We start from the raw sequence: 24,165 nt of genomic DNA on the forward strand, positions 1-24,165 counted from the left end.
GAGCTGGAGTTTGGTGCCTGCAGAAGATAGATCCCAGCACAGAGTTTTCTTCATTACAGCAGCTCATCCAGACCATCATCCTCACCTAGGCCCATATAGACACAAATCCTGCTGGTTTTAATAGCAGCAGGAAGCTCAGAGGCAAATTTGGCCCTTGTTCCTCTTGTAATACAAAGTGAAATTTAGGTTGGTGTTGTAATGAACTTCCTCCAAGAGTATTGAATTTGTTTTTTTCCTCTTCTAAGCACAGCCTGAAGCTGGGTGTGTTCCTTTCGGAGGAGGAAGGACATGGGGTAAGAACGCAGCATCTTGCTTGGGTCAGTTTGTGTTTCCGAGCAGGGTGTTTTGACGAGGGGCTCTGGCAAAGGCAGTGACTCTCCAGCCCAGGGGAATCCATTTTTGCAAGGTGGTTCTTTGCTCTGCCCTGAGATGCACCAGAACCGTCTTCTCCAGCCGATGGGACGAACCCAAGCGCTTCAGGACTTGACAAACATGCTCCTGGTCAGGGCCCGGGGAAGCAGCCCTGTGGAGGTGCGAAGGGGAAGGAAGCGCTGCCTGGACTTGGTAACCCTTGAAAACCTCCTCCTCTTGCTCTCTGACAGCAGAGGACCTCCTAGCCTGAAGCGAAGGGTTCTTCACAGGCACAGCACTAATTGCTGATGTGAATGAGGAGGACGGGTGGTTGTGGGCCGTGCCAGAGTCCTCCTTGCGTTCCGCTTGCTCCCCTCAACCTCTCTCCATCAGGCAGCTGCTCCTCCAGAAGCAGGTGAGGCCCTAATGGCTGAGTCAAGTGGGAACCGAGCAGCACATTTATAGATCCAGCGCTGGGCTGAGAGCTCACACGGGGGCTTGTTGGCAACCCTGGCTCCCCTGGGAACACCAGAGTCCCGCTTTGTTTTCCATCCATCTTTACTGTAACATCCACAAAATGTCAGTAACGATAACGTCTCGTGGAAGGACTTTGTCACAAGCAGTGTTTACAGGGTACCTGTTTGAACAAGGGAACTATTTACCTAGATGCCTTGTGGCTTTTCAACCTTTGATCCATCGCCCAGGAGAGCGATACAAGGTTATGTACTGTCATGGGAGTTTGGGGGCAGGGGGAGAGGTGGAAAGAACTGAGAAATGTTTTTGAGTCCCTGACGTAAGGGATTTCACACGTCCTTACTCAGCCATGAGGGCGTGTGTAGAACGAGCACCTGTCGTAAGGTTACGTGTGTCTGGGTTTCATGTTTGGTTCCTTTTTGTTGCTTTTGTGATATCAAGTGAATTGTAAGGATTAGCAAGAGGATAAAGACATCTGTGCTCTGGGAGGCTTCTCGGAAAGATTAGTAATGATGGCTCTTAAGTTTTTAATGGGCCTTACACTCCACTAATGGACCTAAAACAGCATTTTGTTCTGAAGGCAAATTTGTTGACATCAGAAAAGGAGACTTGGCTGCTACAGGAGTGTAAAGAACACACAGCAGACTGTAATGTAGGGAGGTACTGAGCTTTTATTTTTGTGACCTTGTCCAAATAGGAAGTAATTACAATATAATTCAATTCTGAAAGTCTGGAAACCATGGCAGTTGACAGAGAGTGACATTGCAAGAGAAATAAGTATGTGTTTTAATACATCTTCTCTTTCCAACTCCTAAGCATTGCTGATGCTATTTGCTCTTCCCACTTCTTTTCTGCTCTTAATACGCGATCAGAACGCAAGATTCAGGCTTGTCTGTGCCTTCACTTATTAAATCTCTTCTCCCTGGTCATTTCCAGTACTTCTGATCTCCCCTGGCTCTACTTCTGTGCTCGGTTCGTGCCACGGCTGAGCAGCTGCCTCATCTGTCCATCCTGTGGAAGGAAGGAATTGCCTCTGTCCTCATCCCTGTGTACCTTCCCTTTCCAACCCGGGGTGCTGGTATCGGTAGCAGGGCGAAGGACCCTGCAGCCCATCTGTTTTACACCGAACCTGGCGTACACGAGTTAGCCAGCTTCAACAGGCGATGCACACAGCTGCTAGCCCTGTAAGCAATACCACTTCCCCATAAAATAGGGCTAAGCCCTGGAAATTATGCAGTATTGGGTAATAGTTAACTTTTTAAATAAAATCCTGTGTGGTGGAGAGTGATGTGAGCCAGTTGCTGTATGCCTGGTAACCAGTATATTTGCATTAATGTGGCAGTATTTTTTAATCTCCTTGGGGAGATCAAATCCTGGGATGCACACCTGCAAGGACTCGCTTAGGAAAGTGGAGAATAAAATTCCTTTTTACTTCTTTGGTTCTGGTGACCTAAACCAAGACTATCTCCCTTCAGTCACTCATTTTGCTCAATTCAGGGAGCAGTACCAGTTTCACCAGCCGCTCGGCTGCCGCCTTTTCAACCCCACACAAATAGGAAAACAATACATTGCCAAAGGCGTCTCTATGCGGCCCCCAAGGACCCCCAGAAATCAGTCTGAAAATGTTAAAGGCTGAAAACTGCTCTACAGTCTGTAACTTACTGCCTACGGAACTGGCGATGGCTTGTTGGCACTCCACCCCAGTCACAGGAACGGTTAGGTGCTGTGGTGGGGCACTGAGGAGGATGAAATGCAGGTCAGAAGTTTCCCTGCTCCAAGCGAATATGGGTCACACACAGGCCCCGAGGTAGGTCTTACGCTGTTTCTGAAGTGCCACACAAATAAAAGCTACCCTGTGAAGCTGTTCTGCGTATGTGTAAAAAGCAGAGGAAAGGGCCACTGTGTTTTCCCTTTCCTCCTCCGGTTTAATGCCTGCCCAAGCGTCTTAGCGTCCCTCCTGACCCCACCACCGCCCTGCACCACCTTCCTGTGGATCCTCTGCCATACAGGTCCCTGGTTGTGTCTTGCTGCCAGGGACCAGCTTCATGCACATTTAGCAGTGGAAAACAATTAAGTGGTACAATCTGGCCCCAGATTAAGTGACCCAGAAAAATCTTTCATTCAAAACTCCCGCTTAAGTCTTCCATGAAATGCATACGCATGTTCCTGCTGTTCTCATTACTCAGTTCTCCCTAATAGTAGCTGTCTGTATCGTGATTCTCCGTGTCCACGTGGGGTTGTTCCAGAAGGCTGGAGAAGCAATATGATTTAGAGGAATCATTTGGCCAGAACAAGTGGATCTGTGCGGTTGAGCTTCAGTTGCTCGAAGGATTCACAGGGAACAAATTCCTTAAGTGAATGCAGCGATGGCATCGAGAGCTGAAATAATGGGGGAATGTATTAGATAACTCTGCAACTAAAAACGCGGTGTATAGCCGGCTGGCACTAATATAGCAAGGGTAGTCTGATATGATTGGGTTTGAGCTTTTTAATATCATTAATAAGTAATTAACCCATGAGGTGACTGTAATGGGCATAATTTTAATCAAGATTGAATTATTAACTTGCCAGGTGTACTTTGGAACGTATCAGTGCCCAGGCAGGACAAAGCCCCTTGGCCACATTAGTTAAAGATCCCCCGCACTCAGGAAACGCTCCTAGGAGATGCCCACCATATCGGACTCACCAGTTAATGCTTTTCTTCTTGCTGCCATCAACGGCCACCTCCCCAGTTTCCCGTTCCATTTGGTTTTTGCTGAAAAGCTGCTAATTTCATGCTACTTTAGCCCTGCAGCAGCCAGCCTGTTGCTAAGCAACCTCCAAAATACTGAAGGGGCTACAGCCTAGCTACTTTCCAGCAGCCCACCCTTATCCTTATTTATTTACTTATACATCTTCTTTATGTATATAGCCAAACAGATTTCTTCCATAATGTGGAAGCAGAGCCGTAAGCCTCCGAGTTGCGGCAGGGTGCCTTTACTTGCATATCTGTTTGTCTTTTCTCCAACACCATCCTCTACTCAATTTTTACTGGTGTTCCTGTTCATCTGCCGAGCAAACTCCTTGTGATATTTGTCAAGCTGGAGTGGCATCCAGGAGTGTGCTGAAAGTATACTTTAAAGGCGTAGCTGGCCATGGACTGCTGCACTCAGTGTGAGAGAGCAGCCGGGAATCTCTCTGGTCCCAACGGTCCTCGATGGAAGAAAAAAAAAAAAAAGGGTCAGAACAAAGATGGCTTTAAGCCATTTTTCTGCTTACTTTATTTCTAGCTGCTTTACCTTCAGCTGTGTCCGCGTTCCAGGTTTCATGTAGCCTAACTAGATCTGCAAAGAGACGGTTGTCCTTCACCTGCTGGAGAGGTGGTTCTACAGGAACGACTGCATTTTTGTGGGGTGGGGTTGGGATCCCGGCCAGGGCACAGATTTGCCTTAAATTGTGTCAGCCAGAGCAGCAGGTTGCTGATGGAGTGTTTAGGGTATGGATAAAGCAGCAGTGTTTGTAGTGGCTGCACGTGGATAGAGGAGGATAGCAGAAGCGTATTGAAGCTGTTACCGTGTCATTTGTTCTAGACGTGCTCCCAAAATGGGGGAAGGTGGAAGTGGTTTGTGTGCAGTTACGTCCTGTGTTGCTCAGAGAACCTCTGTGCCAAGGAAAAAATCAGGATCACTGATTTGAATCACTTTTCACAACCAGGAAAGCAGTAAGTGGGTATACAGAGCCTGGCTGTGTTTGTTGTGGTAGCCGCAGTCACGCCAGCCTCGGTGATAGGCTGCGATGGTAACTTGGATGGAAGAACTGCCATACAGGCTGCGGAAACAATTCAGATGCTCCCACAAGCTCCAGTATTTTGTAACTTTTCTCCAGCACAATACTGTAGCTCGAGAAAGAGGAGGATTAATCCTGTAGAGATTTATGTGGAACAAACAGGTACCAAACTGTTTTTTCCCCCTTTTTGCTTTTATTTTTTTTTTTCCTTTTTGTTTCAGCAAGCAGACACAATATTCACGAGCTGAGTCTCTGGACTATTCTTCCACAGCTGTTGCATTTTGGTCCTCTCCACAGTGCCTGTGGCTGCCTCTGACTGACAGCTGCTTTGTCTGTCTGTTATAGCTTTCATCATAGACTTCTTTTTAGTAGAAAAATAATTTTTCTGCTTTGATGATCCATCCATTACCTGACCTTCTCTGGAGAAGAACAAAGAGAAGCACATGAGCGCTCATTTTTGTACAGGCAGTCCTGCAGAACAGGGGTTGTGCATGAGGCCGAATGTAATTTTTCTTCCATCAAAGTGTCGTGAGGAAGGTGATGTTTTAAGTCCAAATTGAATTTTCCCCTTATTTGCTTTAAGCATTCAATTACCCATTTGGAAAACTAAAGTATTTCTGAGAGTGCTTTGGCATGTTCATTCTGTATTCTGATTTTTTCAAAATGAACTCTTGGGTTTTTTTGTCCTTTAACACACGGCTGTCACTGGGATGTCAACTTTTTATGTACATCCAGAGGAGCGCTGACTGTAAAACCTTTGCTGACCTGTGGGTCCATCTATTTTTTTAATATGGTTGAGATTTCGCAAGGTGAGCTGTGTTATTCGTGTTAGCGTGGACATTTTGGTGCTGTTATTCACACAGAGCTCAGAAATGTGCTGGGTGTTTGGGCAAGTATTTAAGTTATCTCAGGTATTCTCTAAGGCGAGTTGTGAACAAGGCAGAGAAGGCTTAGAACCAGCTGGAATCATAGAATTATAGACTGGTTTGGGTTGGAAGGGACCTTAAAGCCCATCCAGTTCCACCCCCTGCCATGGGCAGGGACACCCTCCACCAGCCCAGGTTGCCCAAAGCCCCATCCAACCTGGCCTTGAACACTGCCAGGGAGCCAGGGGCAGCCACAGCTTCTCTGGGCAACCTGTGCCAGGGCCTCAGCACCCTCACAGGGAAGGATTTCTGCCTCAGATCTAATCTCAAATCTCCCCTCCTGCAGCTTTAGGCTATCACCCCTTGTCCTGTCACTCCCTGCCCTTGTCAACAGTCCCTCTCTAGCTTAATAAACTATGAAATTACATAGCACCCAGGAATAACTTTTACTGCCCTGAGAAGTTGTTTTGGGTACGTTTAAAAAGATTGAGTCAACAGATCTTAATTTCATTAATTGAACATTCTGCTGGACAGGGTGCTGGGCCATCTTGTGTAGACTGTGCTTTTGCCAAGAAAGGTTGGACTAGATGATCCTTGAGGTCCCTTCCAACCTGGTATTCTATGCTTCTGTGAAGATAGGAAGAAAAGGGTCTTTCCTATGGGAAGATATCGGGTGTTTTACGGAGTGGAAGATGGTGATTAATACCTTGAATTACACCCAGAACCAGGCAAGTAGCTGGTGTGGGTTGGGATCGCTGCGCTGCTTCTTGTGGCTCTTCCCGCCTGAGGTACTCAGCTTTCGCTCTTGAACTTTTGGAGGTGTGGCAAAATGTAGGGTGGTCTGCAATGCTGAGAAAGGATGATGTACTCCTGAGCTGATAAAGGCATTACAGGAGAGATAGCTGTCCTACGGCTGCATCCAATCACCGCTTTGTGCCGCTGCCTCTTGCTGTGTCTTCGGTGGTGTTGTGCCCAGCCAGCTGTCTATACCTCGAAATCCCATAGCTCTGAAAGATCCCAGAAGAGCACAAGAATGCAAACAGTACTGTTAAAGGGAGCACAGGTCATACATTCCTAATAGAAAAATTAAAAAAATAAGTGAAAATAAAAATACATTCTTGCCCAACAAAATAACCTAATGTTTTGCAGTGTACTACTGATAAGAGATGGCCAAGTTAGGGCGCTCCACCTTCAGCTCACAGTAAGCTTTTTCCCTTGCTGCTGTTAGACTCCATTATGAGAGATAAGAAAAAATCTGACTCAGATGTTTCTGGTCTTTCTCAATTTCATAGTCCTAAGGAGTGTTAAGGAAACTATCCTTTTGTTGTTATTTTTTCCCTGAAGATGGTTCTTTAGAGATACTGTCCGTCTCAGTAATGTCAATACTGCGTAACGTCAGGGATACGCTGTATCACAAGAATCACCAGTGTGACTCATTCATTTCCCTCTCCGTAAAGCTGGGGGGAGCCCAGCTAATGCGCTGCTAAATCGATTGCCAACCCCCAGGCAACTCCTCCAGTCCCAGGAGTGGTGCTAAGGCCGTGTTTAGTTCTCCAGGTTGTTGTGAAGTTCTGCAGTGAGACCTACCTAGAGAAGAAAAAAATGGTGTGGCGTTCCAAGAGACAACCATCATATGGCTGAGAGAGATGATCAAATCCTTCACTGCTTTTAAAGGGTAATTAGTTTTAAAGAGTAATTAGAAACTGAGTTATTCTTCCACAAATGCAGCAGAGAAGGACATCACCTTTCAAACTACTACATAGATCACCTGGATTTACATTACATATAATATCCATATGGAGACAGCAATATAGCTTTTGTTTTTCATGTCAGTTACTAGTTTATTATAAACTGGTTTATTTTCTTTCATTTTCAGATCAGCATCGTGTTTACATCATCAGATTAAGTGTTGCAGTTCGCTATTGTTGCAGGCAAACACCCCCTCCAGGGTTTATTCTTGCCGTCTCCAAGTGAGTGAACAAATGCAGACACTGATTTTCCCCCTATTAATTCGAACTGTAAACACAGAGCTGAAAGGTGATGGAAGGTATCCTTCCTGAATACCAACGGACAGTAGGCTGATACCGCTGCCTTAGCAGAACCACCATTGAAACTGAGAGCAGCAAAAGAATGGTGTGTCTTCCATTTTCATGCTTACATACCCAACCTTCCTTTTTTTTTTTTTTTTTTGCTTTTTTTGCCCCTGTTTTGCTTTGGGGATTGACTTTCCAAACAGTTGATCCTATAAAAAGTGTGATTTGGAAATACTTTGAGGAAGTTTATGGTGATAGAAGCATATTTTAAAAAAGTAGTTTTTTGCAAGTCATCCTAGATTTTATTGCATCCTCTGTTTCTCTTTGTTTGCTGTTTTGTTTTTTTTCCCCTTGAAATCAAGCAAAAATTAGCTGTCATTCATTCCAGGCACTTCCCTTGCATTCCTTGCAGAAGGAATTTTGCGTAAACACTTCCCTTATATAAAAGGCACGTTAAAAAATCACACACAGATTAGAAGTTATGGCTCAATTTTCTGTCTAAATATAGCTGTGTGTTTGGTTGTTGAGAGGAGTCAGCAGGAGCACTGGGAGTGAGCGTGCATCCAGGGGAGCACAGCCCTTGCACGTGTGGCAGAAATACTGACCTCAGCTTGAGCGGTACATTGTGCCCAGCCTGAGCACAAGGAGAAAATGTTCTCTTGCCCTCTGGACATCTGTGTGAAGCTGGACCAATTCCTGTGTTTGTTTTTTAGGGAGTGTCTCATTTCTTTTAGTTGCATAAATATAATAGTAGCTGTAATACAAGACCTGTAGCCCAGATTTTAAATAAAAGACAAACTTGGAATAAGACAAATGGGGAGGGTAGAAGAGTGTGTGGAAATATTTCAGGTCTCTGATGTCTGAAGAAACACCTTATTATCATGTAGAGAGCTCTTTGATAACTGGTGTAAGAACCTTCCTTCTCTTCCCCTACGTACATACCATTTGTGCTCTTAAAATAAGGTTATTAGCAGTCAAATCAAGACAGGTTAATCTTTAAATCGTATGTAAATACAGAAGCTTTTCTCATTGTGGTATATTGAAGCATTAAACGTAGATGCAGCTTTTCACAGTAGGGGACTAGATCAGCACAGTTAAGCACTGAAACAGTTTGTCTCCCAAATCATCTCCTGAGAACAGAATTTCCCTTTCACTGTACTGCGTGATGATGAATAGGGATTTAGCGGCAAAGGATTAGGCGAAGCTTAGATTAGTGGCTGCAGCTGGTAGTCTTACACGGCTGATCAGCTCACACGGTCCTGAGCTTCTTTCCTCCTCTGGAGTTGACCTGTACAAATTCCAGGGGAATTTGTCCAGGGGAGCCCTGAGACTTAGCTGCCTTCTGTCTTTCCCAGCAAATGGATCTCGTGTCAAATGATTTCTGTGTCAGATTGCTGTTAACCATCTTGGGTATAAATATATACTAGCAGGTGTTGTTTTCTGGACTTTTTGGGCTGCATTCAGTCCTTTGACCTCCAAGTTAATGCTTTCATTTTTTAACTCCAGCATCGTGGGACACACTGCTCTCCTGGAAAGTATCAGTAGTTTGTAGCTTTAATGTATAATGCATGAAATAATCTCATTTCAGAGTCTTCAAGCATGCCTCAGTCTAGACTGCGTCTCACAGTCAAACTAACTTCTTTACCTCAGCCGCTGAGCTACTTGGACTAGTCTGTCAGGTTTAGTCCAGTTTAGCTGGCACCACGCGCCATTTCCTGCTCACCCACATCATTTCAGTCTTAATTACTCTTTATCTCATGTTCCAAGCAATCATACTGTGGATTGATGTTTTAGTTTGGGAATATGCCATTACTGTTGTACTATTTACACACAGAAATGTCTCACCTTTTCCATGAGGGTTCTGGCAGGGAGTCCACTGGAAGACGTGGCCACGGACCTTTCCAGGACTTTGCGATGGTGCTCCAGAGGTACCAGCGCGGCAGCCCCAGCCTAATCATCGCACAGCGGTGATTTATTATGTGATATTATGGTGGGTTTGTGCCTGGCCAGCTCCAGTGGTTTTGATGGACAGAAGATGTGCTGTGGTCCTGCCTTTTTCTTTTTTTCTTTTATTTATTTAACTACAAGAATTTCTCCAGCCTTTCCTTTTTCTCCTTTTTTTTTCTCGTCCCAGGCTAAAGGTCAGGTGCAAAGTGACCGTTGGTAGAGATACTAAACCTGATGTGCTGTAGGGTGCTTCAGACAGGTCAGACAGGTAAACATGTCGTTGCGCTCTCCTGCAGGGTCCGACCTCCCTGTGCAGCGTAGCTGGTTCGTAAGTCGTTTAACAGTGCTCTGGAGAAAACTTCTCAGACAACGTCATAGTAACAGCAACAATAATAATAATACCACTTACAATTTTGTATTTTTCATAAATTTTGCCGTTATTAATCTTCCCTGGGAGGTAGATAAGGACTGTTAATCCCTCTTTGGGGAGGGAAAGAAAAATATGGAGAGATGTATCTACCTTGAGAAAGAAAGTCAGGTGTGGGTTTAGAATGAGAAGCCCAGAGTCCTGGGCCCCAATGTGAGTCCCTTCACGCATTGACAAATGTCAATATTTAATGTGCTGCTTGATGTTAGTTAATACCTTTTGTTAGCTGATCATACGCTGTAAATGAAAAGCCAGTAGACCATGGGTGAAGGTAGCGATACAGATATATAATTGCTGTTTGATTTTTGTTTGTATGAAGCCTGGACTAGCTCTGTTACTCTGATGAAGCTTTTGCTTGATAAAATTTGGCTCTGCTTGCATTAACTTGCGGGCTATTTGGGTAAAATCCCTAAATCAAACCAGAAATCCATATAAATAATTGTAAGTGCAAAGGATTCCTATACAACTGCTGTGCTAATTTGCTTGAAAAATATTCTTGACCTCCTTTTTTTTTCCTTTCAATACCAGTTGAAGTGATAAATGCAACAAGTTTAAAATGCACTTCACAGGTAGTGTTGGTTAGGATCAGTTTATTATGGAACTTAGCTCTCAATGGCATTTGCATGGTCTAAATGCCATACAAACTTTATTCAGTTGTCAGATTAACAGCCCCAGGGAATATATATATATCTATCATTTACAATGGCAAACAGATTGTTAACACTTGTCCCTTCAGCAGCGGAGGGACCTGTTTGTGTTGGTTCCACTCGAGGGCATAGGTTCAGGAGAGGCTGGCCATGGCCCTGGGCCAGGTGTAGGAAGGTCCCTGGTACCTGGCCCTGCTCTTCAGCTGCTGCTGCCGCCTCCCTCACTTGTGGTGTTGGGTTGTTGATGGGCGTCTGCCATCACTGAACTGGGAGGACGTTAAATATGGGTCCCCAAAGAGAAGGGATGAAGTAGGTGGCAGAAGCCTGCTGTCTTTCAGGAAACGATGCTCTAAGTCAGTTTAGGAATTTCTGCCTTTTCCTTCTGAATGGTTTCTGTAGGGAAGTCTGTGGTGCAAACTCTGCGTGCATTAGGCTGGAATAGCCGTTTGCATGTCGTGGAGCTCACCTGTACCACCCTTTGCCTTTGCAGATAGAAAAAAAAATCTCCTATTTTGCTAAAAGAAAAGGATGGGTAAGGAAGAAATATGCTCAGCTCTGTTTTAAACCTCAGTCAGTTATATTGGGTTCTACATACAATGTATGCCCCGAATATGCTGTTAAATCTATTTTTTCAACAGCCAAAGGCTAGATTTTCCAAAATCTTACAGTAAGATTCAATATTACTTTTACTTGGTAGCAGTACTGGCTCAGGGGTGTCTGGCTCTTTCCTTGTTCCTCTGCCCCGCTGCCTCCATCACCCGTCACACCGCAGGTCTTTGTGGGGCCATGCCATAACTGTGCCGGTAGTTTGGGCTGGTCAGAGCCCTGTCCTGCCTTCGCCTCGGGAAGAACACAAACAAGCAAAAAATCATCCTGGCTCTAATGCAAATTGTTGGCAGGCAAGAAGGAAATCCATGAAGCGAGATATTTCTGCCAGAGAGTTGACAGCTGAAGGAAACTTAGCCGAAGAGAGGAAATAACTTCCAGTGCCCTTAGAAAGTAGAAGAGGCAGTATGGAAAAGAAATATGAAAACATAAATTTAAAAAGTGAATTTAATTCATTAAAAATCAAACGAGAGTAATGAGTTAATTTAACAGGCTGCAAGGTAATCTGGAAGGGACCGAGCTGAATAATAATAAGTATGTACCTGTAGGCTGGCATCCCAGCGACGCTGCTGTTTAATCTTTTTCAGGTTCATATGGTTTTTAGAAATCAAAATGGATGGATTTGTTTTAGGCAGCTTCATGCCCTTGTTTAGCTGTAGTTTCAGGTTAATGTAAAACCTGAAATGAAGTGCAAACTTGACCCAAACCCTTTAGAATTGCGAGCATTAATAACCATCTCAAGTACACAGAATAGAATTAATCAAGAATTTGGTTTTAAAAATCCAGGGAGTGACTTCCAACAGGTTGGGGAGCTATCATCTGGCTTGCTCTTCTACCCTTTGTAGTTTTAGAGGTGAGGCTAATAAATAGTTTTACTTCCCATGAGCTTTAAAGATCATCTAGGGGAGAAAACCCTTACCAGCAGTTGTTGCGCGGGAGCAGGACTAGCCTTTTGTGTGGCACACGGCTGATTTGGGAGGGCTGGGAGAGGGGCCTTTGAGTGGTTTCTGCTACGTTTGTTTTCATCCCTAAAGAAGCACTGAATGCATTTTTAAGGGTTCCTCCTGCTTTCGCAGTGACTTTGCTGTTAGGCTGAAGGAGACCGGGGCGATAGCACTGCCCTCCTCTATTATTCGTGCTTACAGTAAATAATTCAATCGGCAGAGCTGGCAACAGAAAATGAAGACTCTGAAGTCCTCAGCTTTTCCCTGCGGTGGGCTGCACATTTACATTGAGGGGGAGCGCACACCAGTGTCACCAGTTTGTTGGGAATGCCTCTGCCTCAGCAATTCCAGCCACGCTGACCTCTGCCACCGCTGGGAGAGAAACGTTGGCTTTCTCCAGCAGGACGGCTTTTGGCGTTAATCTGCAAATTGAGTTAACAATCTCGCCTGCTTTCAAATCGGGAGAATGCGGTGTAGCTGCAGATTGGGGCATTTACCCCTGTAAGTACGTATGCTAAAGCGCATCAAGCTCAGATTTTTCCATGCATTTGGAGGATTATTTTAGGAGAAACACAGGTGCATACACCCACTTCTTTGGAAAAAAAAAATAGGCCATGTTATTTGACATTTTAAATTATAAAAATAAAACTTGGAGAAGCAATTGCTGAGCTATAGATCAACCTGAGCCCGGCAATTGCTTTTCTCGAATGGTGTGGGGCATTCCTGTGAGCAGTGGCTTAGCATTCAGCGCTCATTTTGACTCCAAAACCACTTCTAACAGTATTTACCTTCCGGTGTCTAAAACTGGAACAGTTATGAATAAAATGGCAGCCTTCTCGAAGTAAAGTAAGCAGTGCTTTGCTCCTTATTTTGCTGGGACACCCATGCGTGCGTGGGTGGGCAGCCGCTCCCTGCCTCTCGCTCCATCACGGGCATTTGATGAGGCTGAGGGTTTGGCGCTGCAGAGCGGCTTCCCGAGGGCAGCGGCGAGGTCTGCGGGGGCTTCAGGTGGCACCGCGGGGCACCGGGCGTGCGGGCTGAAGAGCCGGGCCATCTGCTGCTCTCTGATGGTCAGCAAGTCCTTTGTGGGTGAGGAGAGAACGTAGCTGTGCTTTGGAATTCATAGCCTTTAACTTGTAAACAAGCATTTTTCACTGGTTGTGGTTGAAACAGTTCTTACAGGTCATTACTGGGTAAGGGAATTATGAAGAGTGTGATACTACCGTTATTCCTTCCCATTTGGGGGCAAAAACCCTGTAAAACTTACCTTGAAGGCTGCCAAATGCCATTCCAAGTACTATGAAAGGAGTTTTATGTTTCCTTATCTGAAGACTGCTCTGATCTTCCCGAATTCATCAAGACATGAAAAGCAAATCTCAGAAAACGCCTTTATGTTTCAGAAATGCGGTGGCAGGAAGGGAGCGCTTAGCAAGAAGCTGCGCATACCTCACATACGTAACGCTTCCCTGTCTATCAGAAGATCCTATCCCCGTCAGATAGCAGCAAGACATTCCTGGGGGTGGAGTGAGAGTGAATTTATCTTGGGAGTGAGCAGGATTTTGCTCTGCTAAGCTAGCTGGTTTGCTCAATTCAGGAATTTTCCATTCATCTCGCTTATCCACTAGCACATAAATCCCAACAACTGTAATTAGGGCTACATACCTTAATTAGTTAACAGTTTTCTGCAGCTCACCTGTCCTTCTGCTGGCTCTCTTCTGTCGTCCTGACTGCTTGGTTGAACTGCTTTCTCCAAAAATCCCTGCTTTGGAGGTATGCTTTCCAAACTGTGTCATGGAGGGGGCTGCGTTCCTGTTCCTTGAGGAAGGCTGCTGCAAGGTAGACGTGGTGTTATACAGAGAAGTGCTATTTGATTTAAAGAAATATGAAACTGCACTACGTGGGTTTTATTGTCTTTTGATAGATTATTCATCACTTCAGCACTCAGAAACCCTGGCTGAGGGGAAGGCTCTGTACTGAGATGCTGGGAGGAGTGTTCAGTGCGGCCTGAGGAGGTGATGAAAGGGATCTTTCCACTTGTCTTTTCCCTTCCAGTTCCTGTGGTGTGAGCATGCTGCCACTGTGTCTGGGTGGACATATTTGCTTCAGCCAGTTTAATTCAAAAGATTTAGTTTTAACTGGCCTGGTACTTGTGATTTTGTGCGCTGATTCAGAGTAGAGCACAGACTGTTAGCACGGATGCAAAATGCAGGTTTGTAGGGATTTGTGGGCAGCTCGGCTCCATTAGCTTGAAATAACAGCTGAAAAACATCCTTTTTAAAGTAAAGATATGTATTAGCCAACGTCAAAGATCGGTTGTTGGTTCTTGTGATTGCTAGTTAGAACATGCCAAAATTACAAGCCCTCTGTTATGAATAGATATGAGAAGAATTATTCAGCCAATAATACAATAGTAACAGGTAGATTTAGTGCTGTTAAATCATCACAACCCTTCTGTTTAAGAGGGAAAAAAAAAGATAATATAGGTTCTGGTCCATAATTCCTTATAAATAGAAATGCCTGCTGGCTAAATCAGGGAAGGGATCCAAGCAGCTGCAGCGTACTTCTGATCATTTGCATTCTCCACCTCCTGCCCTTATTGCAGAATTAAATTGGTCTCTCATTAACACGGGAATGTTTGTTGCTACACCGCCTGCTCTCTCCTCTGTGCCTACATGACTATTCCAGTATCATTTCAGTCCCTGTTGGGAGCCTCTGGAGCGGGTGCCAGTGGGGCGGGAGGGGTTGTGGGAAGGGAATTTCTTTACCTCTTACAACAGGTGCCTTTGTCAGCACACCTCGGAGGCAGCCAAGCAGGAGCCACCCTTAGACTCACGCTTCGAACTTTTGCTACGAGAAAAAAAATCAACCCACCCCACAAGGCAATGAAAGCGAAGAGGAAGCGGTCATTTAAAGGGCTTCGGAAAACCTGAGTGGGATTTAGAATAGCAGGTATGATTTCTGTATAGGTGACACGGACAGCAATCTCCGCAGCTGGATATCGCTTCAGGACTGGAATCTAAAGTATCTCTGCTGTGGGAATTAATTGGAAAAAATTTGCAAGCCTTTGAAGAAAAATTTTTAAAAATGCACTGTAGGAGCATTTCAAGGAAAAAATACATTTCCTTCTCCTGCAAGGGTTAAGCATGATCAGAATCTGCTGTAGTCTCAAGGATTTAACCGCAAGTGCTGCATTTTTTGTTCGCCATAAGCCTATTAGAACTCTCTCTGTTTCCTAGCAATAACATGTAATTTCCCCCCCTATTTAAGTGAAAGAGACGTTGGGTTTTTAATCCTGTACGGTACAGCTGTTGCTCAAGTTTCCTATTCAAATGCAAATAGCACCTGGTGCTATTTAGATACCTGTGTAATCTTTGATAAAGATACTCCAGGAGCACAGGAAAAAGAGAAAAGCAAGGTGGGTCTGACCCTGTTTATTCTGGAAAGCGAGAGCGTAACCATATGCTACCGGCAACCTGAACTGGAAATTTCTGCCAGATTAGCTACATCCAGCACATACTTTTTTTGGAGACAAACGCACGGCTGAAGCGATTTATGTTTCTTGAGCAGGTGTGATTTTTCACCAGGAAGAACAAAAGGCTTCTGGAGAAGATAAAAATGTAGTGGATGAGTCTAAGGAGAAGCGCTGATTTGGTCAGGAGTTTTACCCTGCTTGAGTCTCCTGAAAGGAGTTTCTTTTGGGGATGTTTTGTTTGTTTCTGCAAATCACTTATTATTTTCTAGATTTTCATCTGTAGTTTTGAAAATATTGATTTTTTTAATATCTTTTTTCAGATTTTTTTCCTTGTGCTGTTTTTTTTCTGTGTCAGATGTTACGATAAATTAATTGGAAAGTCGGGAGCAATTTGGAAGGCAGCTACGCTGTTTAGGACTCATAGATGAGATACCATACAACTCCATGTTTAAAAGCAAACCAGTCCCAGATTCACGTTAAAAACCTTCTACTGTGGGAACTTCCAATTGCATAAATTGGTTTTATTTCACTTGTGGAGGTGAGAGCTTATTCAAGGAAGAGCTTACAGCCTTCGTTGCATTTTGCATGGCTGTTTTACCCTGCATTGCAAATGGAAACGGAAGGACCTTTTTGGAGGGTTGTGACTTGATGCCATTATCTTCCTGCTAAAATCAAAAAGTTTCTACGTGACATAAGATGCAACTCAGATCTGCATAAAAGAGAGTGTTTTTTCAAGAGTTTAAAGGAGAGATTTAGAAACTTGTGGAAAATTCCAGGGAATGTCTGAAAGAAATCATCATTACACCGGTCTGTGAATTTACGAATAAGCCAAAAGAAGCAGTTCATTGGAAAATGAGACTCTGCTAACAAGAATATCAGTTTTCTGAGGGAGAAAACTGGATATAAAGAATAACCAATTGCTCCAAAGTTTGAGAACAGAAGTGTTTCCAGTCCTGCTGTCAAGCACTGACAGATCTTTTCTTGCTTAATACTAATCTGGTTTGGCCACTGCTTTTTCATCTGCAGCCTAATACTGGAATTAAAATAGGTTTTCTGGCTTTCTCCAAACTTCAGCAAATGCCTTCTGCAAGCTGGGCGTTGGGAACGTGAGCAGGTGTTTCGTATGTGCTTCCCGTGATAACCAAAGGCACCCTCGAGAGGAAAAACCACACGGGAGCTGATTTGCTGGGTCATATTTTCTCTTGTGACACTCCTTCCTCATCAGCTTCTTCAGGTGGGTGTGAACAACTGCCACAGAACTGAGCCAAGGTTCAGCCTTGGATTCTCAACCTGCTCTGGCCGCTAACGGCAGCTTGCCGGCAAAATGATGGAAGAAATCTCCATAATGGTGGCTTACGATGCGCATGTTTTTAGCCAGCTGTACGATGAAGACTTTCTGGCCAATCTGGTGGCAGTCAGCAAACCCAAATCTGTGGTAGGTGTTGCTCTTGCTCCTTTGCCAATAATGCTTAGGTCATACTCTTTCCAGTAGTTAAGTTCTTTTGCTGAAAGCCCTCTATTAATTATTTTCTCTTTTTATTACTTTTTCAGAAATTTTCTTTCATGCATCAACAAAATTAAAATAACATTTTATTTCAGAAGAGATAATATTATTAAAATAATATCTTTCTGGGCTACTCAGTTTACAAGGTGATTTGCTCAGTAGGATAATAGTTAAAATAACATTTTTGAAATAATATTGGAATAATTGAAATAATAATTAAACCTGAAAATGACTGAATTTATCTAACCGTGGAATCAGCACTAACTGATGTAAACACGGTGATGTGTTTTAGTGTGTCAGTTAAAGGTTCAGGCCAGATGCTAAGTGTGCACCCCGGTCACTGTCATTACTAAATCTAAGACAATCTGTCCCGTATGGAAATGGTGATCAAACACTTCTACGTGCTCTTTTGAAATCAGCATAAGTATCTGTAAAACCTTTTTAGTTAAACCACCGCTTCCTTTTTTCATAAATAGCATATCTCGTTATGTAAATGACATGTATAGTGTGGTTGTCTTCCTCCCTCATGGAGATCCCAGTGCTTGCAGGGAAGCTGTGTTGAAGGTACTAGTTTTGACTCTCCAGTTTGGTGCCAAATGAGCCCATGTGCGAGCCAGGCTGCCTAGAATCAATCAAAAGAAGTTGTTGAAATATAAAAAGGCGTGTATAGGTGTTGAGCTGAACTTGAAAGCAGATGCAGTTATAATTTCAGTATAAATACAAATCAGACTTATTATTCATCAATCCAGTTAAGCATTTGTGTTTGCAGATTTTGGTCTGTATATGTGTTTGTATCCAGGTAGTTCATTAAGCTGTGACAAAGGGAGGTGTTCTCAGAAGAAGAAAAATTTGCTTTATTGCTATCTTGTGTAAAACCTCTCTAAGCCTGTTTCCTGCTGGGGCTTTTCTGCCTGTCCATGCTCAGGAAATCTCCGGTGCTTGAACTCATCCCCTGCATCTTCCATAGACCTCTGGACCTAAACTGCAGTTCTGCCCAGTCCCCTTTGTTATGACTCCTTTTTCTGCCTCTGGCCTCCTCTAGGCAAGAATTTACAACGCCCGTTAGAATACTTAGCTAATAAGTATAGAAATCTGGTCTAGACCAAACTGTGTACTTTAATATGACCTTCTTGGAGACTGGGCTCCAGACAGGCTTCAGCTTAACGAGCATATGAGGAGTTGCATACTTCTTCCATGCTGGAAATTTTTACATACGTGGTACACCTTAATTCATTGTCCAGCCACAGCCTTTCCTCTTTTTCTGCCCAATTGCTGTGACATTATTTCTTATTTTGACTGGAAGCCCAGAGGAGTATCTTTTCTGCAATACGATTAAGAGGAGCCAGGTGCCCAGGGAGAAGGTACCTGCTGGTGGGCTCTGGGAGAGACCCTTCTCTGGAGTTTCTCTAGGCAGTGACGGGGACAGTGGCGTTTGCATACTCTAGAGCCAGGACTCCCGTTGTTTAAATTCAAATCCCTGTGGTAAGCAAACGTTTCATGGATGGCTTACCCTATAATTTAAATCTTTGAAAGTGCTGCTTAAACGGGCTCGGTGATGGCCTCTTAATAAGTTTTGTATAGCTTCGGAGCAAATGTAACAGGCATTGGGTTACGTACCTCTGGATTCCTCCAGATCAGCTGCCAGTGACCGGAAGAGAGCGTAACTGGTGTCAAGAGCACCACATTACAGCTCCACCTGATTTTTGCCACTCTGAAAATGTGATGAAATAACATTTTTTTAAAAATATTTCTCTATGCACTACCTACCTATCTCCTAGTAAACAGAGATACTTATGTGGAGCAACCGTGGGAGGAAAAGTGTCATTATTACTATTATTTATAAAATCTGAATGATTGACTTTAGTGTGAGTATGCATTCTTATCAACTCTTCTTTTTTCCTGAATCAGAGTATTGACATGTTCCAGTGCATTATGTACTAGTAAATAAGTTCAGAAATGTGTTTTTTGCAGGGTTTACAAATACTTAACTACTCTTTTAAATGATTTTGAAGTATAGTAACTAAGCACATGATGGTGCAAACAACCTGAGGAGGTTTAAGATGAAGCTCGACAGGATTATAATAGGATTAGACGTTGCGTGGGAGCCTGCACTACTAAGGGACGGGACCTGATGACTCAGAAAGTTTCTTTCAGTTCTCTGCTGCTCTGTTTAATCGTGGGACAAGCTGCCAGTTAGGATAAGCTGGGGCAAATCCTATTGACTCTGTGCTGGTCGTTTTACCAGATTGCACAAAGGTAGGTACTGTACATAAAGTAACATTCTGCAGAAAAAATTTGCAGAGTTTTTGTTTATTGTGAGAGTTCATGTTACTAGTGCAGGTATTTTTGCAATCTGGGATTCATCTGTTTGTTTGCAAAATCCAGGTTTCATTTTTTTTTAAAGGAGTTTCTAGTATGCTGTTCTGGTTGCAGAGACAAGTTTAAAAAAAAAAACGTTCTCTTTAAAGGGTTTCATCCTATTCTGCGGTTTGGATGCCAGGATGGTATTGTTATAGTTCCGGAAATCTTGCAACTAGTAACTCATTATAGTTCATTTGGGTTGTGCAATAGGTCAGGATGCACGGCAGTCTCTCTTGCACAGAGGAGAGTACCACGTGTTACGGTGTGAAGTGGCAAAGGGTTAACACCGAAACCAAACTGAGATGAGAGCTGCTGTGGGTTGCTTATGCTTGAGGCCAGTCTGCGTAACCGTCTGACACGTCCAGCGCCACATAGGTGATGAACTTGGTGAGGAAAATCAGAATTACCTGCTGTTGTCCAGGTCCCATCAATTCTAGTTGTATTTTTCAATGGAAAATGTGATATTTTGAGCAGAAAGCATAGCTGCGGTTTTGTAGCGTTGCTTTGATGCACATAAACACTAGACAGTTAAACAGGATGTAGATGATCAGGTTTTGTTAAATATGCTCCACAGGAACACTGTATGATAGCAATCCTCCAACATATATTTTAATAAAATTAGTCATATTGCAGTGTGACCATGACACACAGTTGTTTGCTGCGTGGTCTTGCTTTCAAGATTTCGAGTTATTCTGAAACTACTTCACGCAGACATGCAAAGCAGCCTATAAAAGTGGACTGCTGTGTAGTTTAAGCAAGAATTGAGTAGCTTTACTCTTGGGAATTTCAATTCTCAACTTATCTGCAGAAAACTTGGACTGAAGGGGTTATAAAAATGGTATACTAAGTGGTATAATCCTCTTAATCCAGAGTTGAAGGACATGCTTCTGGAAAGCTTCATCGTACTTTAATTTGCCTGCCTGCCTTGTGTTTAGCTCTCTGTTCAGGGGAATTATCAGCCATTTCACAGAAATCATTCGTGGTTACGCACCAACAGACTCTGCCATAATGATTTCTGGGCTCTCAGTCTCCCACTGAAGCCAAACTGGGGAGGTTCAAAGCGGATGAGTAAACTGCAAAGTGGGTGAAAAACTGAGTGGCCTGGCACTAGTTTTGGGGGCTGATACTGTTTAACATCTTCAGGATGCACCCTGCTTTTCAGATGGCAAAAACTTGGGTTTCAGGTCATAAAAACTGGAGGGTGAGGGATGGCCACGTGGGAAGGCAGGTCTGCCATTTGGAGGAACCTTGGCAAGGGTAGGCTGAGAGAAACGTCCTGAGGCTCAGCAAAGGCAAATGCAAACCCCTGGGTTCTCCCTGGGTAGGAATAACTCCATCGTCTGTGCGGGCTGGGGACCAAATGTCTGGATGGCATTAGTGCATGGGGCAGCTTAACCTGGAGAAGAGAAAGCTCAGAAAGGATCTGACTGCAGTCTCCTGCCACCCAAAAGAAGGTCTTAGAGAGGATGGAGCTGAGCTCTTCTCAGAGGCACACAGTGACAAGACAAGAAGGAATGGTCATGATTTGCAGCAAAGCAAATTCTGCCTCAGCGTAAGGGAAAAGCAGTTCTGCCTGGGGAGCCCCCGGCATCTCCACCCTTGGAGACTTTCATGAGCAACACGCTCTGACTTTGAAGCTGTCTGTGCCTGAGCAGGAGGTTGGTCGATATGCCCACTGGAGAGCCCTTCCAATCTGAATTTTTCCATGACTCCCTGATTCTGCCTCATGTAGAGTCTTGCAATGAGGAGGAGCTGGCAGCTTTTGATCTTTTGAAGACCATCTTTCCCTGGGTGGCATTACTGCTGGCGCGCTGCTGCTGTCAGTAAAGGCAAAGGAGGAATAAGGGAGTTTGGGTGGTCACTGTTATGAGAATTGGCTCTTTCCAGCAGATACAATCCTCGTCTATGCCCTTCCCTTCCCCACAGAAAGCGGGATCCTGCTCTCGGGATGTCTCTAGGAGGTGTCTCACCTCCAGCCCTTCTTTCTCTGTGAGGCAGAAGCAGCCAGGATCTGACCTGATCCTCTCACCTTGTCTTTGGAGCAGCCAAAAGCTTCTTATATCTGTATATAAGAAAATAATAAATTTTATTTGTTAAACAAGTGATGCAGAAAAACAAAAGCTCTAACAGTTTTTGTCGTTCTCTTCCCTTGACTGATCAAGTCCCTCGTCTTTTGTGATTTCAGGATGCAGCCACCCTTTCTTTAAGTTTCAATTTTTAAAAATTTTGTGTGTTCCACTCACACTTGTCATCCTTCCAGTTTCATTAGCTTTTCTGCAATTTTTTTTACCAGTACAAATCTTCAATCTCCCAAAAAATCAAATGAGCCATTTTTATATGGAATAATAAAAATAACATGAAATATCACCTGAATTTTTGTTGAATGAAAATTCTACTTTTTTTTCTTCTGCTTCAAGGAGTCAGCCTCACAATGTTATCTTCTTCCCCTGAAACTCATCAACATTTTAAAACTGATGAAGGGAACTGCTCATATAAAGCTAATTAAATGGATCATTGTATCAGACTGTAGTTTGCTTGCTAACTTAGTTTAGACTTGAGAGGGTAACTGATGTATATGAATATTAGTTTGGCTGCAATTTTTTCTCTGTAAGACTTGATTGACATCTTTGGATGTTAAAGCTAAACACACGAAAATGAAATCTCTTCCTTCCTTGGATTTCCTATGTTTTAAAATCTTGGCATTCCAGCATATTTAGGGAAAAGCTTGCACAGCTTCTGCAGCAACAGTGTGAACCCCCGTATGTCCGCTGTCATATACAAACCCTTGCAGGCCTGAGAGGAGGTAATTTCCCTGCAGTGGGTAAGCTCCTGGTCCCTCCTGCTACTAAAACCAGACCTGATTATGGAGCAGATGCTTGGCTGATAAAACTTGCAGAGTCATTGTTTAACGGACACAAATCTAGCCCTAAATGTGGAACTCGTAAATGGCGAAGAAGCGTATGTTTTATATTATGGTAATGTGTAGCTGGCATATAATTTTATCGTTGTTCATGCTTATTTGACCTTCATCACTCACTTGCTATTAAATATGAAAACTAATAATTGGTACTAAAATACCTTGGGCTATTTATTTTTATATTGCATCCCATTTGTTTTCTGCTGTCCTAAACCTTCAACGTGCAGCATGTTTTTGCTGCTGTGTATTATTAATGCGGAGTAGAAACTGTCAAAAGGTGAAGCCGTAGCCTTTGGTATCGGGGCAGAAAACAGTCATGGCATTTGGCAAGCAGGAGGGCGTGGGAGTCAACTGCCTGCTGCACGAGAAGCCATCAGCTGCTGCGGGGTTGCACCCAGCCCTGGTCTTTGGTATTGCATTAGTGCACGTCAGCCAAGGGTTTTCCTGTTTCTGTTAAATGCTCGATGGTGCAATCTGTGTCTGACAGCGTCACTGCGTGGCCTATGTTTGGCATCAAGGTTCAACTGCATGGAAATGAGAGAGGTGGTTCATCCTGCCTGCAGATTGACAGAGGTTAGGGCTAGGCAGGTCTTCATCTTTCAATTAGCTAAGCTTCATCTCTTTCATCCAACTTCATTCCAGTAGCATTTTTTGGAAATTAAAAACTCTATGAAATGCTCTTTTGGAAAAGCATCCAGCTGTCATCTAAGTGTAACAGGAGGTGGGAAAGGTACCGTTTTCCATGGTAATCTGTTAATCTCTCGCTGTTCAAAATATGTTTGTAACTTCTCATTTAGATTCATTCTGGTTTCAGCTTCCCATCTTGGATGTGGCATGCGTTTTTGTGCCAGAGTACAGCATGCTGTACCACTACTTATTTTATCCCTATGAAGGTAGTTACATGCTGTGACCAACGCAGCTGTCTGTGCTCTCTTGTACAAACTGGGGAGCTTGAGCTCTTAAACCTCCTGCCATGAGGCATCTACACCCAGCACAAAACAGTTCTGTGGCTCTGCTCTGCATCCACTTCTTTCTTTTTTTCCCCAACTGCATCTCCCAGGACTAGATGCATTATTCCATTATTGTTCTTAGTGACGATCCAGGGTTAAAACTTCCCTAGTCATCTTGCTTTTTTCCTGTCCTAGTGCATCCCAGTGCTCCCGTTGGCCTTTCTGCCACAGCCTGACTCTGACAGCGGAGTTACGTTTCTCTCGCTGCAAAGGTGGTGTGTAATTTCCTGCCCTTCTCTCTACATCAGTTTGTTCTCAGTCTCACACCACAATGTATGGCTTCCTGAGTGGTGCCGATGCAGCTACCTGTGGGGCTGTTGTGAATCGTACTGTTACAATTAAATTTTTTTTTTTAGTTAGCATATTTTTGAAGGATTATTTTGTTCAGCTTGCCATCGAGCAATGAGGTGGGAGGGAGAGGGCCATGGAGGAAGAGCCAGGTCTTGCCCAACCAACAGCAGGCTGCTTTCAGACTATGTGCCCCCCATTCCCCTGTCCGTTCTTCCCAGAGAGCAGAAAAGTTTCCAAGTTTTTGGAAAAGTCCAAAGGGTGCTTTCTTGGGACTTACCGCATCTCTTCATGGGACTCAAGCCCAGCTGGAGGTCTGCTGCTCCGTGCTGTAGTTAAGCCCTGCATAACATTTGGTCTGGAGTTGGCACAGTGGTGTGGCTCTTTCCAGGAACCCAAATAGATGTGTGCTATTTTCTGGTTGTTCTTGTTCTTTACTGCTCTTTCTATCCATGCGTCATCTGCAAATTTTATTAACGGGACTGTATTTTTCACTTCCAGGCCACTGATGTAATGTTTGATAGTGCTGGATCTTTTACGAGTCCCAGAAGAC

General features: G+C 43.8%; 1 protein-coding gene and 1 long non-coding RNA gene across 19 annotated transcripts in view; one reads left to right on the top strand and one right to left on the bottom strand.

Annotated features, from left to right (window-relative positions):
- RABGAP1L (RAB GTPase activating protein 1 like) overlaps positions 1 to 24,165 on the top strand; it is a 247,988-nt gene that overhangs the window by 197,295 nt on the left and 26,528 nt on the right. Inside the window, exon 1 of one of the 18 annotated variants that reach the window (XM_054834170.1) lies at positions 13,587 to 13,830. The exons of 15 other annotated variants lie outside the window; for them this stretch is intronic. Coding sequence is in view for 2 of the 3 variants with exons in the window: in XM_054834167.1 (XP_054690142.1) it covers positions 16,857 to 16,967 (111 nt within the window). In the remaining variant the exon portion in view is untranslated. Of the gene's footprint in view, positions 1 to 13,586; positions 13,831 to 14,853; positions 16,968 to 24,165 lie in introns of those variants that run through there. 2 more of the 18 variants (XM_054834167.1, XM_054834172.1) reach the window with 2 other exon arrangements.
- LOC129209557 (uncharacterized) lies at positions 1,534 to 4,994 on the bottom strand. The gene is made up of 3 exons (XR_008578110.1): positions 4,104 to 4,994; positions 3,512 to 4,017; positions 1,534 to 3,204 (listed from the first exon to the last, which is right to left on the bottom strand). It is a non-coding gene; the product is annotated as an uncharacterized LOC129209557 (long non-coding RNA).

The sequence above is a fragment of the Grus americana genome, chromosome 8, assembly GCF_028858705.1.
Source record: "Grus americana isolate bGruAme1 chromosome 8, bGruAme1.mat, whole genome shotgun sequence".
NCBI classification, from domain to species: domain Eukaryota; kingdom Metazoa; phylum Chordata; class Aves; order Gruiformes; family Gruidae; genus Grus; species Grus americana.